Source organism: Hemiscyllium ocellatum, chromosome 13, assembly GCF_020745735.1.
Source record: "Hemiscyllium ocellatum isolate sHemOce1 chromosome 13, sHemOce1.pat.X.cur, whole genome shotgun sequence".
NCBI lineage: Eukaryota > Metazoa > Chordata > Chondrichthyes > Orectolobiformes > Hemiscylliidae > Hemiscyllium > Hemiscyllium ocellatum.
The window spans coordinates 4067734-4093778 of NC_083413.1; the positions used below are offsets into that span (position 1 = coordinate 4067734).

The following is a 26045-nucleotide window of genomic DNA, read 5'->3' on the forward strand; positions in this document are numbered from 1 at the left end:
CTGCGGTACTTAAACCATATGGATAACGATTTTAATTTGCCCCCCTCCCAATCTTTCCTTCATCTCTTTTCCGTTATTTTTCTCTGGGGGTGGGGGGAAGCTTGTTCTTTACTTTCTCTTTGGTTTCCTTTTTACAAGTCGTGCGCTTATTCGATTTGTGTGTGTGGGGATGGGACACACTTTTAACTTTGGTTTTATAGAACGCTTGAATTTGTCTACTCCATTCTATAATGCCTGAGCTGAGGGCAGGGCCCTAGTTAGGAGAGGTTGTGGTGGGGTTACTGACAGCTAATCACGCCGCCGGGAGCAAGGGGGAAAGTCTCCTTTCAAATATGTTTTGCGTTTTTTTTAACTTAGGAATAGTTTTTAATTGTGTTGGTGCAAATGTTTTAAAGAATTTTTTCATTTGTGAATTTTCTACGGTTTTTATTCAAGGTATTTTGGGTGGGGTTCTTCCTCCTGGGGGCTCTCAGACGATCATGGCTAGCCATTTGCTTAGGTGGTGCACTTGGAATGTCAAGGGGAGTAATTCACCAATCAAAAGGAAAAAGCTATTATCAAGTCTCAAAAAGGAAAGCATTGACAGAGCTCTCTTACAGGAGACCATTCTACTTGACAAAGAGTACTTAAAACTACAACAGGGTGGGCTCCATTAGGCTTTTTTCTCACCTTTCAGTTCAAAAAGTAGGGGAATAGTCATTCTCATTCGGAAAAATCTTCCTTTCCAAATGTTAAGCCAGATAAAAGATTAGTCTGGACGGTATATACTGATCAAAGCCCTAATATATGGAGAGGAGTATGGAATTTTGAATCTTTATTACCCCCCCCCCCCAGCGCACCCATTTAAATTTGTAATGGAAGCGTTCACTAAGTTGATGGCTTTTGGGGTCCGCCATACAGTTATAGGAGGAGATTTTAACTGTATTATGGACCCAGAGACAGGGAGGATACCTAAGAGTACTATGGGTATATTTCAGAGATCTAGACAACTTGCAGATCTGAATAAGGAGCTAGGACTAGTAGATGTGTGGAGGTGCCTTCATGTCCAGAGTAGAGACTTTACTTTCTATTCTAACCCACACAAGTGCCATACCAGAATTGATATGTTCTTTGCTCCCTTGACCCTTCTGAATTCCATATGGTCTTGTAAAATAGGTAATATAGTTATTTCTGATCATGCCACAGTGTATGTGGAAGTCAAGACTAGGGACAATGGGACAGGCCCCTGACATTGGTGTATGGATTCTTTCTTATTGGAGGATAGCAAATTATAAAATGTTTTTCTCAGGAATTCAAAATCTTTTTGGAAATTAATTCAGGCACGACCAGTAACCCATCGATGATGTGGGAGACCATTAAGACTTATGCGCGAAGTTCAATCATCTCAGATTCTGTGACCCAGAAAAGACAAAAGGGAGAGCAACAGCACCTGCTCGAGGCTTGCCTGAAGGCAGCTGAGACAGCGTATGTTGACAGGCCCTCTGTTATCAAGCTACAAAGTGAATACCACACTTAGCTGAAAATGTGTTGCTGGAAAAGCGCAGCAGGTCAGGCAGCATCCAAGGAGCAGGAGAGTCGACGTTTCGGGCATGAGCCCTTCTTCAGGAATTCTGAAGAAGGGCTCATGCCCGAAACGTCGATTCTCCTGCTCCTTGGATGCTGCCTGACCTGCTGTGCTTTTCCAGCAACACATTTTCAGCTCTGATCTCCAGCATCTGCAGTCCTCACTTTCTCCTACAATACCACACTTACCCAAACAGCAAAGAGGGAAATATTATTCGCAAAGCAGAGATTATATGAATATGGTGACAAGCATGGCAGATACCTAGCGTATCTTGCTAGGAATAAAAAGGCTCCTTAAGCCACTATGTCCATTTGAGAAAGTGCTGGTACTCTGACTTGTGATTGTAAAAAGATTAATACACCCTTTAGAAAGTTCTATTTTGAACTGTATAAATCGCAGGACTGTGAGGATAGAACTGGATGGAGGATGGAGTCCTTCTTTAAAAACTTGTCCTTTCTGGGTTTAACCTTGGAGCAGGTAGTGATCTTGAATGCCCCCCTAACTACCCAGGAAGTACTCGACGCAATTAGACAGCTCCAGAGTGGCAAAACGCCTGGACCAGACGGATTCCAGGTTGAGTTTTATAAAGAATTTTTAGGGGAACTGGCTGGTCCACTTAAATTCATGGATAATCACTCACACACTCAGGGCTGTCTCCTGCCTTCGTTGAGAGAAGCAAATAATTCTCTCATTCTTAAAAAAAAGGAAAGGTCCCAGAAGATTGCTCATCATGTAGACCCAGATCCTTGCTAAATTTGGTTTTTAAATTCCTTTTTTTTAGATTAGATTACTTACAGTGTGGAAACAGGCCCTTCGGCCCAACAAGTCCACACTGACCCACCGACGTGCAACCCACCCATTCCCCTACATTTACCCCTTTACCTAATACAACAGGCAATTTAGCATGGCCAATTCACCTGACCTGCACATCTATGGACTGTGGGAGGAAACCGGAGCACCCGGAGGAAACCCACGCAGACACGGGGAGAATGTGCAAACTCCACACAGACTGTTGCCTGAGGCGGGAATTGAACCAAGGTCCCTTGCGCTGTGAGGCAGCAGTGCTAACCACTGTGCCATCGTGCCGCCCACTATCTAAAACGTTAGCATTAAGATTGGAGAGGGTCTTACCATATATCATAAAAGAGGACCAGACGGGGTTTATAAAGGGCCATACATCAACGAATAATATTAGAGGGGTCTTAAATATGATACAAGCCTGTCAACAGGGAACAATACCAGTTTTAGCTGTCTCCTTGGACGCAGAGAAAGCATTTGATCGGGTACAATGGCCATGTCCTTTTTATACGCTGGCAAGGTTCAGTGTCAGAGAGGTACTTACTAAATGGGTTTCACTATTAAATAATGATCCCAAAGCAGCTGTCATCACCAATGATTTAGGTTTGGATAGCTTCAGTGTTGGTAGGGGTTGTCATCAAGGATGTCCTCGCTCACCATTATTATTCAAGCTAGTGATTGAATCACTGGCAGAAGCTATATGAACTGACCCGAGCATAACGGCTCAGAGGGTTGGTTCGGGTAACCATAAAATTGCTCTCTATGTGGATGATGTCCTCCTTTTCTTAAGTGATCCTTTGATATCTGTACCCTGATTAATTCAAGTGGTCAATCTATTTGGTTTGTTCTCAGGTTATAAAATCAGTTTTATGAAATCGGAGGCCATGCCATTGGAAGGTCTTGCTAGTGTATCCAATTTACCAGACGGATCTTGCTTTCCCTTTCGGTGGTCACTGGAAGGTTTTCTATACTTAGGTATTTTTATTACTCAGTATTCGGTAAAAACAGTGATTGCAGATGCTGGAAACCAGATTCTGGATTAGTGGTGCTGGAAGAGCACAGCAGTTCAGGCAGCATCCGAAGAGCAGTAAAATCGACGTTTCAGGCAAAAGCCTTTCATCAGGAATATCTGAAGGGCTTTTGCTCAAAACATCGATTTTACTGCTCCTCAGATGCTGCCTGAACTGCTACTCCAGTATTTGGTCAGCTGTATAAAGCCAATTTTGTGCTCTGATGAGAGAAAATAAGGCAGGACCTTCAACGCTGAGGCAATCTCCCCATATCCTGGTTAGGCAGAGTAGCCCTAGTTAAGATGAATATTCTACCTCGTCTTCTCTATCCTGTGAGAATGCTCCCCCTGATGCTGCGGAGACAGGCGTTGAGTAAGCTCTACGGCTGGCTCGGCTCCTCCTTTATTTGGAATCAAAGACGGCCCCTTATCAAATTAGAAAAGCTGCAGCTTCCACAAGCAAGGGGAGGACTGGACTTTCCAAACTTCAGGAGGTATCAGTTAAGCTCCTTTTTATCCTATGTAGCTGATTGATTGGGTCTCTTGTGACCCACAATCTGATTAGATATTGAGACCTCCCAAGCAAAATGTCCCCTTTAATTTATTTAATTATTTATGGACAAGATGAGAGCTATCATGGACTATTTATTGCATTAAATACAATTAAAGCCTGGAGGATAATGCGACAAGATGAGGGTAACCTGCAAAAAACCTCCCCTTATACTCCTATAGTGGGAGCATCAGGATTTCAGCCAGGGCTGACAGATGCTGCATTTAAAACTTGGAAGCCCAGAGGTATCTCCTGCTTGGGAGACCTGTTCGATGGGGAGGTTATGATGTCATAGAACATAGAACATAGAAGGATACAGCGCAGTACAGGCCCTTCGGCCCTCGATGTTGCGCCAACCGAATCCTACCTAACCTATACTAGCCCAATAACTTCCAAATGCCTATCCAATGCTCGCTTAAATGACCATAAAGAAGGAGAGTTCACCACTGATACGGGCAGGGCATTCCATGAACTCACAACCCGCTGTGTGAAGAATCTACCCCTAACATCTGTCCTATACCTACCACCCCTTAATTTAAAGCTATGTCCCCTAGTAACACCTGACTCCATTAGCGGTAAAAGGTTCTTAGTATCTACCCTATCTAAACCCCTAATCATCTTATACACTTCTATCAGATCTCCCCTAAACCTTCTCTTCTCCAATGAGAACAGCCCCAAGTGCCTCAGCCTTTCCTCATAAGATTTTCCTACCATTCCAGGCAACATCCTGGTAAACCTCCTCTGCACTCGTTCTAAAGCTTCCACATCCTTCCTATAGTATGGCGACCAAAACTGCACACAATACTCCAGATGAGGCCTCACCAGAGTCTTATACAACTGCAACATGACCTCAGGACTTCGGAACTCAATTCCTCTGCCAATAAAGCCCAGTACACCATATGCCTTCCTCACAGCACTATTTACCTGGGTGGCAACTTTCAGAGATCTGTGTACATGGACACCAAGATCCCTCTGCTCATCCACACTACCAAGCAGTCTACCATTAGCCCAGTAATCCATCATCTTGTTATTCCTACCAAAGTGAACGACTTCGCACTTAGCTACATTGAATTCCATTTGCCACATTTCCGCCCAGCTCTGCAACTTATCTATATCCCGCTGTAACCTACCACTTCCTTCCTCACTATCCACAACTCCACCGACTTTTGTGTCATCCGCAAACTTGCTTACCCAGCTTTCAAGTCCTTCCTCTAGATCATTTATAAGGATAACAAAAAGCAATGGTCCCAAAACAGATCCTTGTGGTACACCGCTAGTAACTGCGCTCCAAGATGAACATAATCCATCAACTACTACCCTCTGTCTCCTTCCAGCCAGCCAATTCCTAATCCAAACCTCTAATGTATCCTCAATGCCATACCTCCGTAGTTTTAGCATTAGCCTACCATGGGGAACCTTATCGAACGCCTTACTAAAATCCATATACACAACATCTACTGCTTTACCCTCATCCACTTCCTTAGTCACCTTCTCAAAGAACTCAATAAGGTTTGTGAGGCACGACCTGCCCTTCACAAAACCATGCTGGCTATCCCTGATCACGTTATTCCTACCCAGATGTTCATAAATCTTATCCCTTACCATTTTCTCTAAGACTTTGCCCACCACTGAAGTCAGACTCACTGGCCTATAGTTACTAGGGCTATCCCTACTCCCTTTCTTGAACAATGGGACCACATTAGCTATCCTCCAGTCCTCTGGTACTATTCCCGTTGACAATGACGACATAAAAATCCAGGCCAATGGCTCTGCTATCTCCTCCCTAGCTTCCCATAGGATCCTGGGGTAAATGCCATCAGGCCCAGGAGACTTATCTATATTCATCCTTTCCAATATTCCCAAAACCTCTTCCCTGCATATTTCCAGGGCATCCATTCTAATTATTTGTGATTCCATATTCACATCAGCAACAGTGTCCTGTTCCTGAGTGAATACTGATGAAAAGTACTGATTTAATGTTTCTCCAATCTCCTCCGCCTCCACACACAACTTCCCACTACTATCCTTGACTGGACCGATACCTACCCTAGTCATCCTATTATTCTTGACATACCTATAGAAAGCCTTTGGGTTTTCCCTAATCCTACCAGCTAAAGACTTTTCATGTCCCCTTCTCGCTTCTCTTAGCTCCCTCTTTAGCTCCTTCCTGGCTACCTTATAACTCTCAATCGCCCCTACTGAACCTTCACGCCTCATCTTTACATATGCCGCCTTCTTCCCTTTCACAAGGGACTCCAATTCCTTACTAAACCACGGCTGCCTCACAAGGCCCTTTACACCATGCCTGACTGGTACATACCTATCGAGGACACGCAGTAGCTGCTCCTTGAACAATCCCCACATCTCATTAGTGTTCTTCTCTTGAAGCCTGTTTTTCCAATCCACACATCCTAAGTCATGCCTCACAGCATCATAATTTCCCTGCCCCAGCTATAGCTCTTGCCCTGTGGCGCACGATTATCCCTCTCCATCACTAAAGTAAAAGTCACCGAGTTGTGGTCACTGTCCCCGAAGTGCTCACCTACCTCCAAATCTAACACCTGGCCTGGTTCATTACCTAGAACCAAATCCAATATAGCCTCCCCTCTTGTTGGCCTGTCGACATATTGTGTCAGGAAACCCTCCTGCACACATTGTACAAACACCGACCCTTTGAGCAGTTGCTGCAGAAGTTTGGTCTGTCTAACAGGGACTTTTTTTGGTATTGCCAAACACGAGCCTATATACTAAAGAAGACCACACTGATAGTTAATCCCTACAAATTGGATAGAGAAAGGAGAGTGCTATGGCTGATGGGGCCGCCCTCGGTCAGTATTCTTTATCACTCATTATATAAGGTATCGAAGAACATGGAACGATTATTTAAAGCCTGGAATCAAGAATTAGTGTTTGAAATCTCTTTAGAAATGTCGGAGGACATCTGGGAAAATGCCAAAAAGATCTCTATTTGTAATAGAACTCAGGCTATTCAATTAAAGATACTCTACAGGGCTCATGTGGCACCTGAACGACTCACAAAATTCAAGGTAGGAGAGTCCCCAATATGTCCTAAATGTAAAAACAGAAGTTGTCACTCTCACGCATTGTCTATGGACATGCCATAAGATCCGCAGGTATTGGGATAGAGTAGCGAATGCCCTGACACAGATCTTGAGATTAGATTGGGTCCAGTGTCCCTACTTTTGGGCTCTTCAGATTTTCCCTCCCTGGATGTGCACGAGAGGAGATTATTTACCTTTCTCTCCTTTTGTGCAAGGAAGAATATTTTAGTGAATTGGTCAGCTGAAGGCCCTCCAGGACCTTTGAACTGGCACAGGTTAATCATGGAATATATCCCCCTTGACTTCCTCACGTTTTGAACTATATCGACACGGATATTTTGGTCACACTGTCGAGGGCTTTTGTCTAGCTGTGGTAATGGTTCTGGCTGGTTCAGGAACCCCCGGGAGGAGGAATCCCGTATAAATATGGGTTTTATTATGACTTGAGATAAATCTATTTTGAGCCTGTACCAAGTTATTTAATTATTTTGTTGTATATCACTAGTAATGTATGATATCCTATTTTATGTTTTGGTTGTTTATAGAATTGATTAGTAGTTAGTTGGGTTTTTCTCTTTTTTTTTGTTGTTTCGGTTATTATTTATTTCTTTTTCTTTTTTTCTTATTTAATTTCATATTGGTGTTTATACTTGTTGGTATTACTTTTGTAATTTTGTAAAAAAAAACTTTTAAAAATTTTCTTTTCTGAATAAAAAATATCCAAAACAAAAAAAGGAGGAAAATGAGGTCGAGGTAGACAGGGATCGAGATTAACTTCCAAGGCTTTGAGTCCAGGCAGCTGAAAACAATTAAAATCAGAAATTTATAACTAGCCAGAATTATTGGAATCCAGAATTGTGGTTCTGGAGGCAGTAATAGAGTTAATAAAGGTGCAAGGTCATTGAGAATGTAAAAAGATCAGAGTTTTAAAATTAATGGTTTTAGGGTTCAATGCTTTCTGCTAATCTTTTCACATAACCTCTGATTTCCTCCAAGTTAACGTTCTCGATTTCTCCTTTATTTCTCAAATTGTCCTGGCTATTAATTACACTTCCCATATTTTATATTCTGTTTTATTTTGGTTGCCAGCAGAGAAGCATTAGCTTTGGATGAAAAGCACTCTGGGAAAATCTATCCAATGCAGCTAAAGAGTTTGATGTTTCAAAGTAGAGAAATATCAACTCAATGTAATGCTCCGAATGAAAGCTATGTGAATAAGATATTGTCTGGGACTTAAGATAACTTGGGGAAACAATAACAAGCACCAAGCTTAGCTAAAGCGAATACCAGAGCTGAACTCCTTTAACGTTAGATTCTAAGAATAGTCATGTGGGCACCATAAACCTGATCCAGTAAAACATGAGAATGTGGTAAAATTCAGCAAGACATAGAGATGCCGAACAAAAAGAACAAAGTCCAGCACAGGAACAGGCCCTCCAGCCCTCCAAGCCTGTGCCAATCATCTTGCCCTAACTAAACTAAAAATCAAACCTTCTGCCCTTATTCAGTCCATATCCCGCTATTCCCTCCCTAATCATGTAACCATCCAGATACCTCTTAAATGTCACCAATGTGCCTGCTTTCCCTACCTCCTCAGGCAATGTGTTCCAGGCTCCTACCACTATCTGTATGAAAACCTTCCCTCGGACATCTCTCTTAAAATTTCCCCCTCTCCCCTTGAACCTGCGCTCCCCTGTAGTTGAAACTTCAACCCTGAGAAAAAGCTTCTGACTATCCACCATATCTATGCCTCTCATAATTTTGTAGAATACTTACATTGCAGAAATGACAAAGAAAATAGCTAGCAATATCATCTGCTAAAATTACACACAACTGTCTGGACTTTCGGGAGAAGGAGACATCTATTTATTGAGTCGGAGGTCGAGTTCACCATTAAACTGTCTGTGTTTACTGTACTGTTCAGTCTTGTTCTGCTTGAACTTTGTAATATATTCCAAAATGACACTGCACTAAGTGGGACTTGTTTGTCTAGGATGCTAAAGAATTTATTTACAGAATCTCCCAAGTAGGTTTTCAGCAGTGGGGCAGCTTGGAACAAGTCCTGCCCTTGATGTAACCTCGACACAAAACCCAGGGCTAGCACAAACAAACAGCATAGGGCCACAATTCAGCAGATCTCAGCCCCTTCACATCCAACATTGGTAATGCAGGGGCAGGACTTCTGTGCAAAGCAATTCAGTCAAAGTGGTCAGTCCCCGTAGAGTCTTCACTTAATCTTCTCATCATTGAGTGGGACCTCCCTGAATGAGATTCTGTGTGGGTGGAAACTGCTCACCTTTAGTGCCTTTCTTAACGTGATTGCTGCTGTCTTCACTGTCAGGACAGACAGTGGGGCTGGAGGAAGTGGAAGTTTACAGTTGCTATATCCCATCATTCTGAAAGCAACCATCATGCTTTCAACCCTCACAGAATGGCAAACAGATTTAACTGCGAAACGTCCCTGACTGGGAGAAACGATGTGAGTGAGATTCGTAACTACTATTAAAAATTTAATTCACAAGATAACCTTACAATGCAAACTTGAATGGTGTTGTAAGAATCTCAGAATGAGCACGTGCCTTTTTAAAAGATGAGATGTCACAGGAGGATGGAAAGTTGGAGGAAGCAGGTACAAATCAGACTGAGGAGCTTTCTACCTTCAAGAAACACAGTTCACTCATCATCAGCTGTACTTAGTGCAAACGACCCACTCCACAAACATCCACATGCTAATTACTGTAGCGAGTGACATGCAATAACAAGAGGTTTCTCTTCCCAGTCCTGTATCCTTCACTCTGGTGACCCTAAGGATCACGATCTACTTCCTCCTCATGGCAGTCTTCCCCTCAGCCACACCACCCAAACACGTTTTTACACGTATGCTGATGACACCGGCACAACAGCTTCTCTCAACCCACCCAGTGCCTTGGAGTTCTTTGCATGCTGCTTGTCCAGCTGCCAGTTCTGGATGATCCGAAATTTACTCCAACTAAATACTTGGAAACCAAAACCATTCAATTTGCCCAACGCAAATTCAGTTCCCTAGCCACCAACTCCCACTCCATGGCAATTGTCCCAGGTTCAGCTTGACTGTCTGCAGTCTTGATATTGTAGTTAACTATTAGCACCATTACTAAAGCAACCTTCATGACATTACATTCAGGTGCTGCTGAACCCTCACTCATGCCATCATCGCCTTTAGACTTGACTATTCTGACACACTCCCATCTGAGGTGATCTAAAACTCTCCCGCTAGGGTCCAAACTTGCACCAAATGCCATCATACTCCTGTTCACTGCATTAAAGACACAATATAAATAAAGATAAGCACTCACCTTGAACAGAAGATCAGTGAAATGCTGTTACCTATCCCAACAGCCCAGGATGGACCTGCACCCGTGGTCACTACCGCAGATGTTAGATAGGAACGAACCCATGGGAAGTGACTGGTCTGGGTGGAATCCCAAGCTGTGCACATTGATCCTGTGTGGACCAGCTGGTGGGAGTAGTTGCAGACACCTTTAACCTCTCCTTACTACAATCTGAAATCCCCACCTGCTTCAAGAAGACCACCATCATCCCTGTACCAATGAAAAATCAGGCAGTGTGCCTCAATGACTCCTACCTGGTGGCTCTGGCCTCTATTATTATGAAGTGCTTTGCGAGATTAGTCATAGCCCACATCAACTCCAGCCTACCAGATTACCTTGATCCTTTGCAATTTGCCTACCACTGCAACAGGTCCACAGCAGACACCATCTCCCTGGCCCTACATTCATCCCTGGAACATCTGGATAACAAGGATACCTACGTCAGGCTCCTACTTACTGACTACAGCTCCACCTTCAACACCATCATTCCAAACAAACTGACTTCCAAACTCTCAGGCCTAGGACTCATCTCTCCCTCTGTAACTGGATCCTCAACTTCCTGATCCATGGAATGCAACAACTAGGAACAATAGGCAACAGCATCTCCTCCACCATAATCATCAATACTGGTCTCCCACAAGACTGCGTTCTTAGCCCCTTAATATACTCCTTATGCATTCACAAGTGTGTGGTCAAATTCAGCTCTAACTCCATTTACAAGTCTGCTAGCGACACCATTGTTGTAGGTTGGATCTCAAACAATGACAAGGCAGAGACCAGGAAGGAGATTGAGAGTAGCATGGTGTCAAGACAACAATCTCTCCATTAATATCAACAAAACGAAGGAGCTGATTGTTAACTTCAGGAAACAGAGTGGAGGGCACACCCCTGTCCCTATCAACGGGGCCGAGGTAGAAATGATTGACAGCGTCACTTTCCCGGGAATGACAATCACCAGCCATCTGTCCTGGTCTACCCACGTTGACATCATGGTCAAGAAACCACAACAATGTCTCTGCGTCCTCAGGAGCTTCAGCATGTCCACTAAGATTCTTACAATTTGTATAGATATACCATAGAAAGCATCCTGTCCAGCTGCATTACTGCTTGGCAACTGCTCTGCCCAAGACCACAGAGTGTTGCGAACACAGCCCAGTCCATCAGACAAACCCACCTTCCATCCATTGACTCCATCTACACTTCCTGCTGTCTTGGGAAAGCAACCAATGTCATCAAAGACCCCTCCCACCCCGGTTATACTCTCTTCCATTCTCTTCCATCGGGCAGAAGATATATAAGTTTGAAAACACGTACCAACAGATTCAACTGCAGCTTCTTGCCCTCTATTGTCAGACTTTTGAATAGACCTCTCAAATGTTAATTCTGATCTCTCTCTCTCTCTGTGCACCTTCTCTGTGGCTGTACCACTTGGTCCTGCAACCCTGAGGCACTTTGTAGGGTACAGTCTCCCAGTAGAGCACACAAAACAACATATTTCACTGTATCTCATTACACATCACTACAATAAATCAGTCACAAGTTGTACTGTCAGAAACTGTAACACCCATCATTGCTCAGCATTAAGCATTTATTCATAAAAGGAAAGTGCCTTTTGAGTTTCATACTAAAATAATGAAACAGTTCACTTTTTAATTTGCATTTGTTTCCTTTTTCACACGACAGCTGATTGCAGCCATCACCTTCCTCAGTTTTGGAATTATTGGAGCTTTCATCTGTGTCATTGTGGATGGTGTCTTCACAGCTGTCAGCATTGTGAGTCACATTTATCTTTCAATCGAGCAGCATGTTACAAAAATACCGGTCCTCAACAAGCAGGTGGATGTGTGTCTCTCTTGCAGCACTCATCTCACCTTAAACTTTGCAGCATTATTCCTGATCTTTAAATCAGGTGTTAGATTGAGGCACCAACTACTTAATCCAATCTTTCAGAGAACTTTTGTAAAACAGAGGGATCTCTCTGTGACCCTTTAGTTGGAGGTCAGAAACAGAGGCTGAGAGTTGGGACAAATCAACAACTCTGTGTAGAACAGGCCGTAAAGCAGAAATGGGATTTTTTAAATCAATCCTCAGGGAATGTGGGCGTGGGTGCACGTCAGATACAGGGTGTGTGATAAGATCAGTGATAGGGAATGGGAACAACTTTTGTTAGTAATCTGTTGACAAAACTCTCTTGATGAAGATGTTGGTTTGGATTGTTTTTGAAATTTATTGAATGATGACATTATTGATTTTTTTTTAAAAGCATGTTTTGTTCCTAGGATTTAAGACCATTGCGTGCAGGGAGATGCCAGTATTACACCAGTGGACAGAACTTTATTTATGACAATTACCTGGCAACTGTAAGTGGGAGTAATTTATGAATAAGCAATAATCAGAAACTGTTTGTAACTTTAATTTTGTCTGAAAATTGAGGCAAAGTTTTGTCTTATTGTAGGTTGATTTAAAGGCAGAGATGGATTTCATTTGCAGAATGAAGGGAACCAAAATATATAAAAACATAAAACAAAAATAATTCAATATTTTTATAGTTACAAAGTTGAATATCTGTAACAATACATTCTAAGACGTGGAAATGCAAGAAATTAACGTGAGCAGCAGATGTGGTATAGGTTGATTCACAATGCCCTGAGGGAGGGAATGCCAAGATTTTGACCCAACGACACTGAAGGAGTGGTAACAGACTTCCAAGTCGAGATTGTGAGTGGAGGAAGGGGAGATAGGGAAACTGGTGAAATCAACATTGATCCTGTGTGGTTGGAGGGTCCCAAGGCGGAAGATGAGGCGTTCTTCCTCCAGGCGCCAGGTGGCTAGGATTTGGTGGTGGAGGAGGCCCAGGACTTGCATGTCCTTGACAGAGTGGGAGGGGGAGGGGGTGTTAAAGTGTTCAGTCACAGGGCAGTGGGATTGTTTGGTGCATGTGTCCCAATTTGTAAGTGGTAGCGTTCCCTTGTCCTTCTAGATGGAAGTGGTTGTAGGTTTGGAAGGTGCTGTCTGAGGATCTTTGGTGAATTTTTGCACTGGACTGTGTAATGCCTATGTCCAAACACAAAGCCATTTTATTTCTTTCTGCTCATGGGAAATTGGGTTTACTGGTTCAGCCAGTATTTATTGTCCTTCCCTAATTAATCTGTAGGAGGTATTAGATTAGACTTACAGTGTGGAAACAGGCCCTTCGGCCCAACAAGTCCACACTGACCCACCGAAGCGAAACCCACTCATACCCCTACATTTACCCCTTACCTAACACTATGGGCAATTTAGCATGGCCAATTCACCTGACCCGCGCATCTTTGGACTGTGGGAGGAAACCGGAGCACCCGGAGGAAACCCACGCAGACACGGGGAGAATGTGCAAACTCCACACAGTCAGTCACCTGAGTCGGGAACTGAACCCGGGTCTCAGGTGCTGTGAGGTAGCAGTGCTAACCACTGTGCCACCCTGCCGCCCAAGGTAGTGATGAAGGATGTCCAGTGTTGTCAGGAATTTCTCTTGTATTTCCCACACCTTAGTCTTTTTGTTCACTATCTTTCACTTTTCCTTTTTGCAGACATCTTCAACCACCTGTTAAAACCCTTATGCCTACCATGCTGCCCAAGCTCCCTCAATACTAGCCTCATTTGTCTTTGGATAAGTTTTATGGTTCTATTCTCTTCGACCATTCCAGATATTCCTTATCTGCCACAACATTTGCCTGATTTTCTCCTGCTTTTACATGTGGAGAAAGCTTTGGGAAATTAATCCCGCCCAAGTTATTATCTATCATATCATCCTTAAGTTTATTCAGAGCCATCTAGAAGGCTCTGAACACTTCAGAGGGGGGCAACTAGGGATGGGCAAATAAATAATGGCCCAGCCAGTGACACCCATGTCCCAGAAGTGAATGGGATTTTTTGTTTATATTCTCTAAACAAAAAGCATGTGGAATAAAACACTGATTCATTCACAACTGGAGTACTACATGCAGTTCTGGACATTACGTTATAGGAGAATGGCATTATGGTAGAGAGGGTACAGAGGAGATTTAGCAGGATGTTGTCTTGCGAGAGGGTCTCAGCTGGGAGGAAAGATTGGATAGTCTAGGGTTAAGAGAGGATCTGGTGGAGGTATCTAAGATTATGAGGGGCATAGAGACGGTGGATAGGAAGGCATTTTTTCCATGAAGAGTCAAAAAGTGTGCTACTGGAAAAGCACAGCAGGTCAAGCAACATCAGAGGAGCAGGAGATTTGATATTTCAAGCATAAGCTCTTCATCAGGAATAAGGGGAGGGGCCCAAGGCAGCTGAGAGAATAAATGGGAGGGTGTAGGTGAGGCTGGGGGGAAGGTAGCTGGGAATGTGATAGGTAGGTGAAAGTAGGGGCGAAGGTGAATGGTCAGAGAGGAGGCTAGAGCGGATAGGTGGAAAGGAAGATGGACAGGTGGGACAAATCATGACGGTGGTGCTGAGTTGGAGGGTTGGATCCAGGATAAGGTGGGGGTAGAAGAGATAGGGAAACTGGAGAAACCAACTTTGATCCTGTATGGTTGGAGGCTCCAAGGCTGACGATGAGGCATTCTTCCTTCAGGCGTTGGGTGGCTAGAATTTGGCGAGGGAGGTGGCCCAGGATTTGCATGTTCAAGGCGGAGTGGGGGAGGAGTTGAAGTGTTCACCTAGGGGCGGTGGGGCTGGTTGGTGCATGTGTCCCAGAGATGCTGTCTGAAATGATCCACAAGTTGGCTCCCTGTCTCCCCAGTGTAGAGGAGACCATAGCGGGAGCAATGGACACAGTAGAGGTCGTGTGTAGAGGTGCAGGGAGAATTAGGGTTAGGGTTAGGGTGTAGTCTCCTCTACATTGGGGAAACAGGACGCCAACTTGCAGAATGTTTCAGAGATCACCTCTGGGACACATGCACCAAACAACCCCACTGCCCTGTGACTGAACACTTTACCACCCCCTCCCCCTCCCCCAAGGACATGCAAATCCTGGGCCTCCTCCACCACCAAATCCTAGCCACCTGACGCCTGGAGGAAGAATGCCTCATCTTCCACCTTGGGACCCTCCAACCACACAGGATCAATGTTGATTTCACCAGTTTCCCTATCTCCCCTTCCTCCACCTCATCCCAGATCCAACCCTCCAACTTGGCACCGCTCTCTTGAACTTCATCTTATTTCCCATCTACCCGCTTCATCCTCTGCTCTGACCTATCACCTTCCCCACCTTCACCTACCTGTCGTATTCCCAGCTACCTTCCCCCTCCCTCCCATTTATCTTTCAGCCTCCTTGGGCGCCCCCGCTCCACTCCCACATTCCTGATGAAGGGCTTATGCTCAAAACGTCAACTCTCCTGCTCCTAGGATGCTGCCTGACCGACTGTGCTTTTCCAGTACCACTCTCTTTGACTCCTGTCTCACTTTCTCCTACTTTATCCACTAATACAGAGGTCAATAGCCAGGAGACAGAGGTTTAAGGTAAGAAGTAGAAAGCTAAGGGGAGATTTGAGGAGAAACTCTTTCACCCAGAGGGTGGTGGGAAATTGAGATTCATTGCCGGGAAGGATGGTTGAGTCAGAAACTCTCATTATATTTGAGCTGTTTTTAGATATTCACTTGCATTTCCATAGCCTCCAGGTCTATGGAGCAAGATCTGGAAAATGAGAATACTGCAGTTAGAGCTTTGTTAATCAGTGCTGACATGATGGGCTGAATGGTCTCCTTCTGTGTGTAAAAGTCCAATGGTCAATAAAAGCCTACACAACATTCGGACGAAGGTGTAGCGTTATAGCGAATAAACACAAAGAGTTATTACCGATAGCACCATATGATGTCAACAGCAGATTGGAACTGCTTTAATTATTTGCCTAAAACATGTATGTGTGAAGCCTGACATATGTCAGAAATTCATTCACACTTGGCCACATGATGATCCACTTTCCATGGCCATCAAATCCTGAAGTTCAACCTGAGCCTGGAGCTTCTGGCCCAGAGCTAAGGTCAACAACACTGTACCTCAGGACCCTCCTATTTCAGTTATATCTTGAATGTGAGAAACATTGTCACGTCTAATACCATGAGAGACTTGGCCAAGTCGGTGACCGCACCAGGATGTTGAGTAACTCCAGCTCCGAGGTACAATGCAGAAGCTGCTGGCTGTGATGTGCTTTTTTGCAATACCCGAACAGAATCAGATAATGATGATCATCAACAACAATTATTTTCAGAAACAAAAACAGAAATTGCTGGAAAAGCTCAGCAGATCTGGCAGCAGCCGTGGAGAGAAATCAGAGTTAATGTTTTGGGTTCAGTGATCCTTCTTCATTTTGTTTTTTTTTAAACATGTATTTTCAGGTTTTCTATGACCCATGGATGGAAATTGTTTCACATCTGCCTGTTTTTTCTGTTGGGAGCAGGTGCCTTGCCAGACTTTCACAGAGTCGTGCAACCTGAAAGTGCGAAGTAACACTTGTTATTGCTGCGAATTGTACAATTGTGCAAAGTGAGTATTTTAACTCTCAGTACCGCACTGATTGGTCACGCTTATTTCGGTGGAGAATGAGAAGGGTCTGTTTCTGTGCTGCGTAACTCGATGTCTCTATAAAAACACTGTTTCCGATGACCGATAACTCTTGCCTTAATGACCTCGATCAGTGAGATTTTGCGAAAGAAGCCCAGTGAACGAGTGACTAACTGTTCCATCAAATTTGTATCAGAAAAGCTCCTTCACAACCTGCTGTAAGAAATCACTCCATCAACTTGTGTGTGGTAGAAAACTATTCTTTCTGTTTTGCAGTGGTGATTATTTGAAGAATTACTTTGAGTTTGTTGGAGTGAAGAGTTGCCAGGAGATTCAATCTTTATACATCATGATTTGGCTGGTAACCACACTCAACATATCTGCTTTCATTTTGGGAATTGCCACCTCCGCTATTCTCGGGAACTTTAAAAACACGGTAAGACGAGGAAAGATAATTCTTTCTTTCAGTTAGCAGTCAGTGTTTTTATTGTGTGCTGTACAGCTGTACGATTACATAAAGCACTTATGAGAAAGATCTTACAGTTTTGTAGCATATTTTACTCATTTAAATAGCTTATTTATCCCCTCCTGCCTGCTGTATAACACTCCGGCCATGCCAGCTGTGGTGGATTCAAAACAGCTGCAGTTGCTCAACACTGGGCACCCACAGAGGACTGAGAGCCATTAACAGCATTGTATTTACCCACAGTCTATAACTTCACAGCCCAGCATCCCTCACTCTGCCAGGGCTCCAGTCCAGATTCAATGAAAGTGCAGCAGGACATGCCCAGAGCAGCACCTGGACTAGCAAAAGGATAGAAACCTGGTAAAGATACAAAACAGGAACATACACATGCTTACCGGTGAATACAGCATGCAATACAGTAAAGCTATAATCAAACATCAACACTCAAGAAGCTCAAAACCATTCATGACAAAGTAACCCTCTTGATCACTTTCCAAACTCACAACTACTACCATTGAGAAGCTCAAGGGCAGATGATATATGGGAACACTAAAACCTTCAAAACTTCCCCCACCAAGCCACTTACCATCCTGACTTGGAAATATATTGCCATTCCTTCAGTATTGCTGGGTCACAATCCTTGAACACCGAAACAGCGTGTCTACTACATGATTGGGACAATGGTGGTTCACCACTGACTTCTCCAGGGACATTAATGATGGGATATAAATGCTGGCCTAGTCAGCAGAACCAGATCCTGTGAAATGATATTAAAAAATATCCCTAGTTAATAATTGTCGTCCAGTTCACATCATGTCACCTTTCTTATACTTTATGACTATTCTATTCTACTGGGCAATATCGACATCAGTGCCTTGCCACGCAGCAGTATGTTGCATTTGTCATTGAAATTTCTTCCGTTATTCCCTGAAGATTTAACAACTGACGTTGATTGGGTAAATCAACTGGTGAAGACTAGAAACCGTTAGTGTTGATGGTAGGAATTAATCCCAGTTTAGGAGGTTTGTAAACTGAATGGTTTATTTTAGGAGCCAAACAGGAACAAGGTTATTAAATTATCCAATAAACTAGTCACATTCCATGCTGGACAATGTTCAAAGCTAAAGTTTCAGTAAATAAGTTACATTTTAAAGCATTGGAAGTACAGTGGAAAAAAACTCCACTGAAAACAGATGTATTAACAGATGATAAAGCTTAATCACAATAATTTAAAGGGATATAAAAATGGTTGTACTTTATGGAGCAGAAAAGTTACATGAGTGGTGTATCATTTTCAGTGGGATGGTGGTACTTATTGTAATATTTAGCAGATATAACTAATATACATTGTGAGTGCCAAATTTTTTTCCATTTCATATTCATTTTCTTGAAGTTGATTGCATTTTTAAAAATTAATTGCAACATTGTACTGTCAACCTCTTTGCAATATAGGAAGAATATGTTTTAAGACAGCACATTAACTACTGTGTGCTTACCTCACCAATAAAGATACTGTTTGCTTTGAAACCTTCTGCTTGTGCTTTTTCGAGGAGTCTCTCATTGCACCTGATGTTAGTGTCCAGCTCTTCAACTTTCACAATTCCAGGTGTAATGCTAAAGAGGAGACACAGAGCCAGCCCAGCACATCTCCCTCAGCACCTCTCCTTCTTCAAGAACAAGGTGTCGACATAGCACAGCAGGTATGTTGCCTTTCTGATTTGTACGTTTATAAGTTTGCATATTATTCCTAAGTGTCTCCACCTGAGATCTGCTGCAAGTTGGAAACAATTTACCATTTAACCTATTTCTCTTGAAGTCTCCCCTTCATGATGGATTAGTTGAATTCAGTAACACTTCACTACATCTGGGAATAGTCAGTGAAGAAAAAATATTTTCTTTTTCCATTCAAGGACTGACATCAATTTAAAATCGCCTTGAATGTTATCACCTTTCAAGTGCTTGTCCAAATACCTTTTAAAGAATACAAGGTTTCCCTTCTCAACTCCCCTCCCATGCAGTACATTCCAAGCCCACACCACCCTCTTAATGAAAAAAGCTTTTCCTCAGTTTCCTTCTAAATATCCTTCCTTTCCATGTAAAATTATCCCCCCTTGTTATTGACCCTTCAACCACTGGGACCAGCTGTGTTGTATTCACCCTGTGCATGGCCCTCATAATCTGAGACACCTCCATTAGGTCCCAGTCAAATGGTACCTTGATACAGGGGAAGCAATGGCCTAGTGGTATTATTGCCGGACTGTTAATCCAGAAATCCAGGGAATGTTCTGGGAACCTGGGTTTGGATCCTGATGGTGGAATTTGAATTCAGTCAAAATCAGGAATAAGAAGTCTAATGATAACCATGAAACCATTGTTGATTGTCAGAAAATCCCATCTGGTTCACCAATGTCCTTCACAGAAGAATCATCCTTACCTGACCTGGCCTACATATGACTCCAGACCCACAGCAATGTGGTTGACTCTTATCTGTCTGATGACAGCAATACCCTCATCCTGTATTTTAAAAAAGTCCAGGATTGTCCCTCTCATCTCACTTCTCTGTGTTTGAGCTAAAAACCTACAAACTTAACTGGCCCCATGAGGGTCATCCTGTCTCTGAACTTGTAATCCCAGCTGGAGATTTCATTGTTTCAGTGTAAATGGGTCAGGAATCCAAATGTTCATACTGTAGCCTCCTTGTAAGGAACTGGGCTTTGTACCTTCGTAAGACAAATTTACAGAATCATTTTCAAACACTCCTCTGTCTCTAGCTCATAACGACTGTGATAAAAGCTCACTGATGAAGATACATTTCTATAATCAAAGTGTAACTTTGGTTAGAAGATGAGTTTATGATCATTGCAATTAACATTTATAGAATTTTGGATAATAGCACTTTAAAAAACACAAATATGGATTAATACTGTTGTCCTCTCTCCTCTCAGAGACCCTCTGTTTGTTACATGTCAATGCCAGCAGCTACATCTTTACCTTGCTATAATCATAGCCACACGAAGATGGATAACAACCCTCCACCATTTGCTCCACTGTATAACTTTCTGCCAGAAAAACCTCTGGGATATCCGATATGATCAGTGATTACCGGCTTCTGTTGTAAAGTGAACAGCTCCAGCAGTAAAAGTCGAGCCTTCAGATCTGAGGCTTAAAAAGATTAGACCAAAGAAATGATTTTGAGGGATATGAAACTGGTGATAATGAGTTAGCAGCAAGTTCTAAATCCTTCCAGATTTCTATTACCTTTGTCTTCAATTTTTATTGATTTCAATGTTTAATAGCTACTGACTTGGAATTGCCTGTTTGAACAAAACCATCTTCTCCTGCTTCACCCAGCAACATAATTCCACAAAATCTCTTTGAATGAATTAAAAGATTAAAATTTACCCTATAGATTTATTTAGTCATTGTGTCATCAGTATGTCGTACATATGATGTAGATAATATTAAGTATTGGCTCTCTGTTAAACCATTGTAAATATTTATATCATGCAAACGGTATTTTCAAACTATTAGCTGTTTAATAGAATCCATTTATAAAGAAAGTACCTATAATACTGCAGAATGGGACAACATTCCTACTCCTATACGCAGTTATCATCTGTAGCTAATCCGATTCAATCCATTAGGAACGGTGCAAAAGAATCATATAGATAAACAGGACTCCAGTTTCTGAAGCACCATCACGCTCATTGCACTGGCTTGAATGGACTGTGTGCTTCAGGGTTAAACTTGCATGTTCTCTTGTCCTCCTGAATCCTGCTTAAACCTGAGCCTATAAAACATGATTGCTTATATCTGAAATCACACTAAGTCCTGTTCACCCACTCCCCGCTGCCTCTATTCATGTGTATTGGCTCCAACGCCACTTCCCTATCGCCATAATCTCCTTCAGCCCTATAGCCCTCTAACTCACAGTGTTCCTCAACTCTATCTTTTTGTGCATCTCCTAATTACTTCCCCTCAAATTGCTGGCCATACTGTTGAGACTGCACTCTGAAGAGTCTTGCTCCAATGCTCCCTTTCCTTTGCAATAATATCCAATCAGAATTACAGATTGGTGACCGCAAACAAGGAGACAACTAGATCAGCTGTGATGGACCTTGGCTTTCTCAGTCAGCAATACATCGAGTGGCATTATCTCACCTTCTCCTTATTCAGTTGTGGAGGCAGGTTCATTCAAGGCTTTAAAAAGAGAATTGGATTATTATTGAAGGAAGAAGAATGTGCAACTGAATAGGGAGAAGGTGCTGTTCGACAATGCATTCCAGACCCTCAGCAGTCCCTGCATGAAAGTTTTTCCTCATGTTGTCATTCCATTTTTTGTCAATGACCTTCAATCTGTTCCCTTTGGTTCCTGAGCATTTCACTGCTGCAAACAGTTTCTCCATGTCCCCTCTGTTCAGACCCTTCACAATCTTGAACCCCTCCTCGAACCTTCCTCTCAATTCCCCTTTCAAGAGCAAACTCTTCTGAATTTCCCGATTTATCTCTGCAATTGAACCTCTTCAGCCCTGGAATAATTCTTTTGAATATTTTATGCATTGTCTGTTATGCATAATTCCGAAAGTGTGAACCAGACACAATATCCAATTAAGGTTGGATGCTGATTTATATAAATTTCCTATCTCCTACTTGCTCTTTTTCTCTGAGTCATACGGCACAGAAACAGACTATGTGTCCAGCCAGTCCATGCCGAACATAGTCCCAAACTAAACTAATCCCTCCTGGCTATTCCTGGTCCATATCCCTCCAAACCTTTCCTATTCACATACCTATCCAAATGTCTTTTAAGTGTTGCAATTGGGCCCACATCTACACTTTCTCAGGAAGTTCATTCCAAACATGAACCACCCTCTGTAAAACATTTGCCCTATGTCTTTTTTAAAATCTCTCTCCTCTCACTTTAAATGTGCCCCCCCCCCCAGTCTTGAACTCTTCCATCCATGGAAAAGACACCCACCAGTAACTCTATCTATATCCCTCATTATTTTATAAACTCCTATAAGGTCACCTCTCAATCTCTTACACTCCAGTGAAAAATGTCCCAGCCTTTCCTTATAACTCAAGCCTTCATATGCGCCAACATCCTGGTAAATCACTTCTGAATCCTCTCCAGCTTAATAATATTCTTCCTAGAACTAGGCAACCAGAACTAGACACTGTATTCCAGAAGACACCTCACCAATGTCGTGTACAACCTGAACATGATGTCTCCAACTCCTACACTCCAAAGGACTGAGTGATGAAGACAAGCGTATCAAATGCCTTTTTAACACTCTATCTACATGTGACACAAACTTGAAAGAATTATGTTCCTGTATCCCTCAGTCCCTCTGTTCTACAACACTACCCAAGACCCTACCATTAACTGTATAAGCTCTTCTTTTGTCTGTTTTATCAAATGCAATACCTCGCTTTTATCCAGATTGAACTCCATCTGCCATTTTTCAGCCCATTGACCCATTTGGTCAGGATCCCTTTGCTATCTTAGAAAACCTTCTTCACTGTCTACTACATCACGTGTTTTGGTATCATCCACCAACTTACTAACCATGCCTCCCGTACCGTGGGGGATATGCTCCAAGACCGACTGCAGAACCCAAAAACCACAGATAGGAACGACCCCATTCATTTAAATGGGAAATTTACCTTCCCAGCAGCCTCCTGGTCCTTGGTTCTGGAAGGTTCCCTATAATATGTTTGGGCTGCAGCAAACCGCAGCTAACTGAAACCTCAGAAAACAACTCCATGGAAACAGGGGCTGCCCTATATTCTCATCCAAATCATTTATATAAATGACAGAGAGTGGGCCCTGCACCAATCCCTGTGGAACACTGCTGGTCACATGCCTCCAGTCTGGGAAATGACCCAACACCGCCCCGTTTCCTGCTGTGACCTGACGATCTGATCTCTCAGGATGTGAAAATAAATACTTTGCACCTCACGTCGAATCCTAGCTCTTTATCTTAAAACAATCTGACATCAACTTCATGTGAGACTAACAGGAAGTGGAGAGTGCAGCACCTTCTGTGGATCAAGTGACTCATGTTCCGAAAGTAATTACTTCAACATCTGTTTTGTGTTACCAAGTGTAAGCCCTCACTCTACACCTACATCTCAGCGGAGAAAGTGAGGATTGCAGATACTGGAGATCAGAGCTGAAAAATGTGTTGCTGGAAAAGTGCAGCAGGTCAGGCAGCATCCAAGGAGCACGATTCCTGAAGAAGGGCTCATGCCCGAAACGTCGATTCTCCTGCTCCTTGGATGCTGCCTGACCTGCTGTGCTTTTCCAGCAACACTTTTTCAGATCTACATCTCAGCAAACTATTCAGAAAATAATGCTGAATTTGCTACTTTAATACATATACATCTTGAAAGTGTATGAAAGAGATCTAGCATATTGTGATGTTAATTAATACAGACTATTAAAATTTTAAAATAAAACTTACCACGTTTTTTGAAATTTTCATTTTATTACACCTCAGAAATTGAGTGACCAATTCTTATAGCGAGAAGATCATTACATACTCGAATTAATGCCAAGTTCTGTATACAGAACAACCTCGATTGTCTGAATATCAATTATCCAAATTCTGGAATATCTGAACGAGATCTCAAGGTCCAGTAAAAACGTTATCCATTATCCAAACAATCTCATATCTGAACTCTCAGTTATCCGAACAAAATACTCCCTGCCCGTCTCATTTGGATAATCGTGATTGTTCTGTAGTTGAGCAATGCTAAAAAAACAATGTCAAAACCTTCTGTGTTACATTCATTTGGACAATTCACAGGAACTACCAATGTAAAGGAAAAGGAACATTGATACTGTACAAGAGGAAAGTGCTAATTGGTTGGCAAGTACACTCTGATTGGCATATCACTGCCATGGAAAATGCACCAGTGAAATGATATCAACAGGTTATTATTAAACTGGAGAGAGTTCAGAAAAGATTTACCGGGATGATTGATGGGAATGGATGGTTTGAGCTACAAGGAGAGGCTGGAACTTCTTTCACTAGAGCGTAGGAGGTTGAGGTGTGCCCTATAGTGGCTTATAAAATCATAAGAGATCTAGATAAGGTGAATGGCAGGTCTCTTTTTCTTAAGGTGGAGGATTTGAAGACTATTTTTAAGGGGCATATTTTTAAGGTGAGAGGAGAAAGATTCAAGGAGGTCCCGAGGGGGAACTTTTTTTTATACAGAGAGTGGTTTGGTGTGTGGACTGAATTTCCAAAGGAAATGGTGGATGCAGGTACCATCACCATGTTTAAAAGACATTTGAATAAGAAAGATTTGAAGGGAACGGGGCCTGGTACAAGCAGGTGGGAACAGTTTAGTTTGAAATTGGACTGGTTAGACCAAAGGGTCTGCTTCCATTTGGCCACTTCCATTCTATATGACTCTATGACATAAAGAGAAGCTTTGCTGAATTTTAAAAACAGGCAGTGTTGACTCTGATTGGCTAAGAAATGAACCAGAGAATGGCGGTCACCTATCATGTTGAGTTGAAACATGCGCAGCGTGTTCTCTCTGTCACACTGCGAGTGAAAATGACAATCTTAAATTGGCTTTCAGCATAATTCTTCATGCACCTAAGATTATTGAGCAAATGCTGTATCACCTCAAAATGTTGGGCACTGCTTTAAGATTTCCAAGCTGTTTGGGTATGGTCAGCACCTTGATGTGATCTGCCAGTTCTGAAGGAGGGTCACTGGGCTCAAAACATGAACCCGATTTCTGTCTCCACAGATACTGTCAGACCTGCTCGGCTTCTCCAGCAATTTCTAATTGTGTGTGTTCAGATGTCCAGCATGTGCAGTTCTTTGCTTTATTATAACCTGCCAGTGCCTGGGATGTATGGCCTACATATTTGGAATTGTGAGCACTGAAACCCCTGAAAAATGACGTCAATATACACGTTAGGATTCCAAGGACTCCACATTGGTTGGGAGAAAGTGAGGACTGCAGATGCTGGAGATCAGAGCTGAAAAATGTGTTGCTGGAAAAGCGCAGCACGTCAGGCAGCATCCAAGGAACAGAAGAATCGATGTTTCGGGCATGAGCCCTTCTTCAGGAATGAGGAGAGTGTGGAAGGGGAAAATATCTTGAATGTTTGAGCAAAGGTTCACACTGGCTCTGTGCACTGGGAACAGGAGCGGTGCTCGCTACAAATGGGACAGTACCATTAAAACAATATAGGAGTATGACAAGTCACATCAATCGGCCATTCAGCTTACTCAACCATTCAATAAGATCACACCTGATCCGACCTTAACCTCAAATGTACATTCCTGCATATCCTGACAATCCATAACTGTTGATCATCAAGAACCTTATCAACCTCTGCCTTGGAAACACGTAAAGATTTTGTACTTATTGTGTTTTGAGGAAAGGGATTTGAAAGACTCTCAACCCTCGGAGAAAAAAGCTTCCTCATCTCAGTTTTGAATGGGCTCCCCTTATTTTTAAACCAAACCAACATGTGACCTATCACAAAAATGATTAATGTTGCACATGGATTTCATGGCTGCTGCAATACACGTGGGCTGTACATCCCAAAGATTGGTGGATTGTATCAAATGGCAGATAACTTCAGTTCTTCAAAGGCAAACTACTAATCTTACTTCAAAACACAGTGACCAAAAATAGATGTGTGTCTGCAACCAGATGAAATCTGTCTGGATCATAAT

General features: G+C 42.7%; 1 protein-coding gene across 3 annotated transcripts in view; it reads left to right on the forward strand.

Moving 5' to 3' along the window:
• Positions 1 to 23749, forward strand: part of LOC132821751 (transmembrane protein 255B) — an 88381-nt gene extending 64632 nt beyond the window's left edge. The window contains exons 4-9 of one of the 3 annotated variants that reach the window (XM_060834479.1): positions 12038 to 12127; positions 12634 to 12714; positions 16765 to 16850; positions 17145 to 17304; positions 18888 to 19034; positions 20280 to 23749. In XM_060834479.1, coding sequence (XP_060690462.1) covers positions 12038 to 12127; positions 12634 to 12714; positions 16765 to 16850; positions 17145 to 17304; positions 18888 to 19034; positions 20280 to 20426 — 711 coding nt within the window. In that variant the 3' untranslated portion in view covers positions 20427 to 23749. Of the gene's footprint in view, positions 1 to 12037; positions 12128 to 12633; positions 12715 to 16764; positions 16851 to 17144; positions 17305 to 18884; positions 19035 to 20279 lie in introns of all 3 variants that reach the window. The other 2 variants (XM_060834478.1, XM_060834480.1) reach the window with 2 other exon arrangements.
• Positions 23750 to 26045: the final 2296 nt, after the last annotated feature.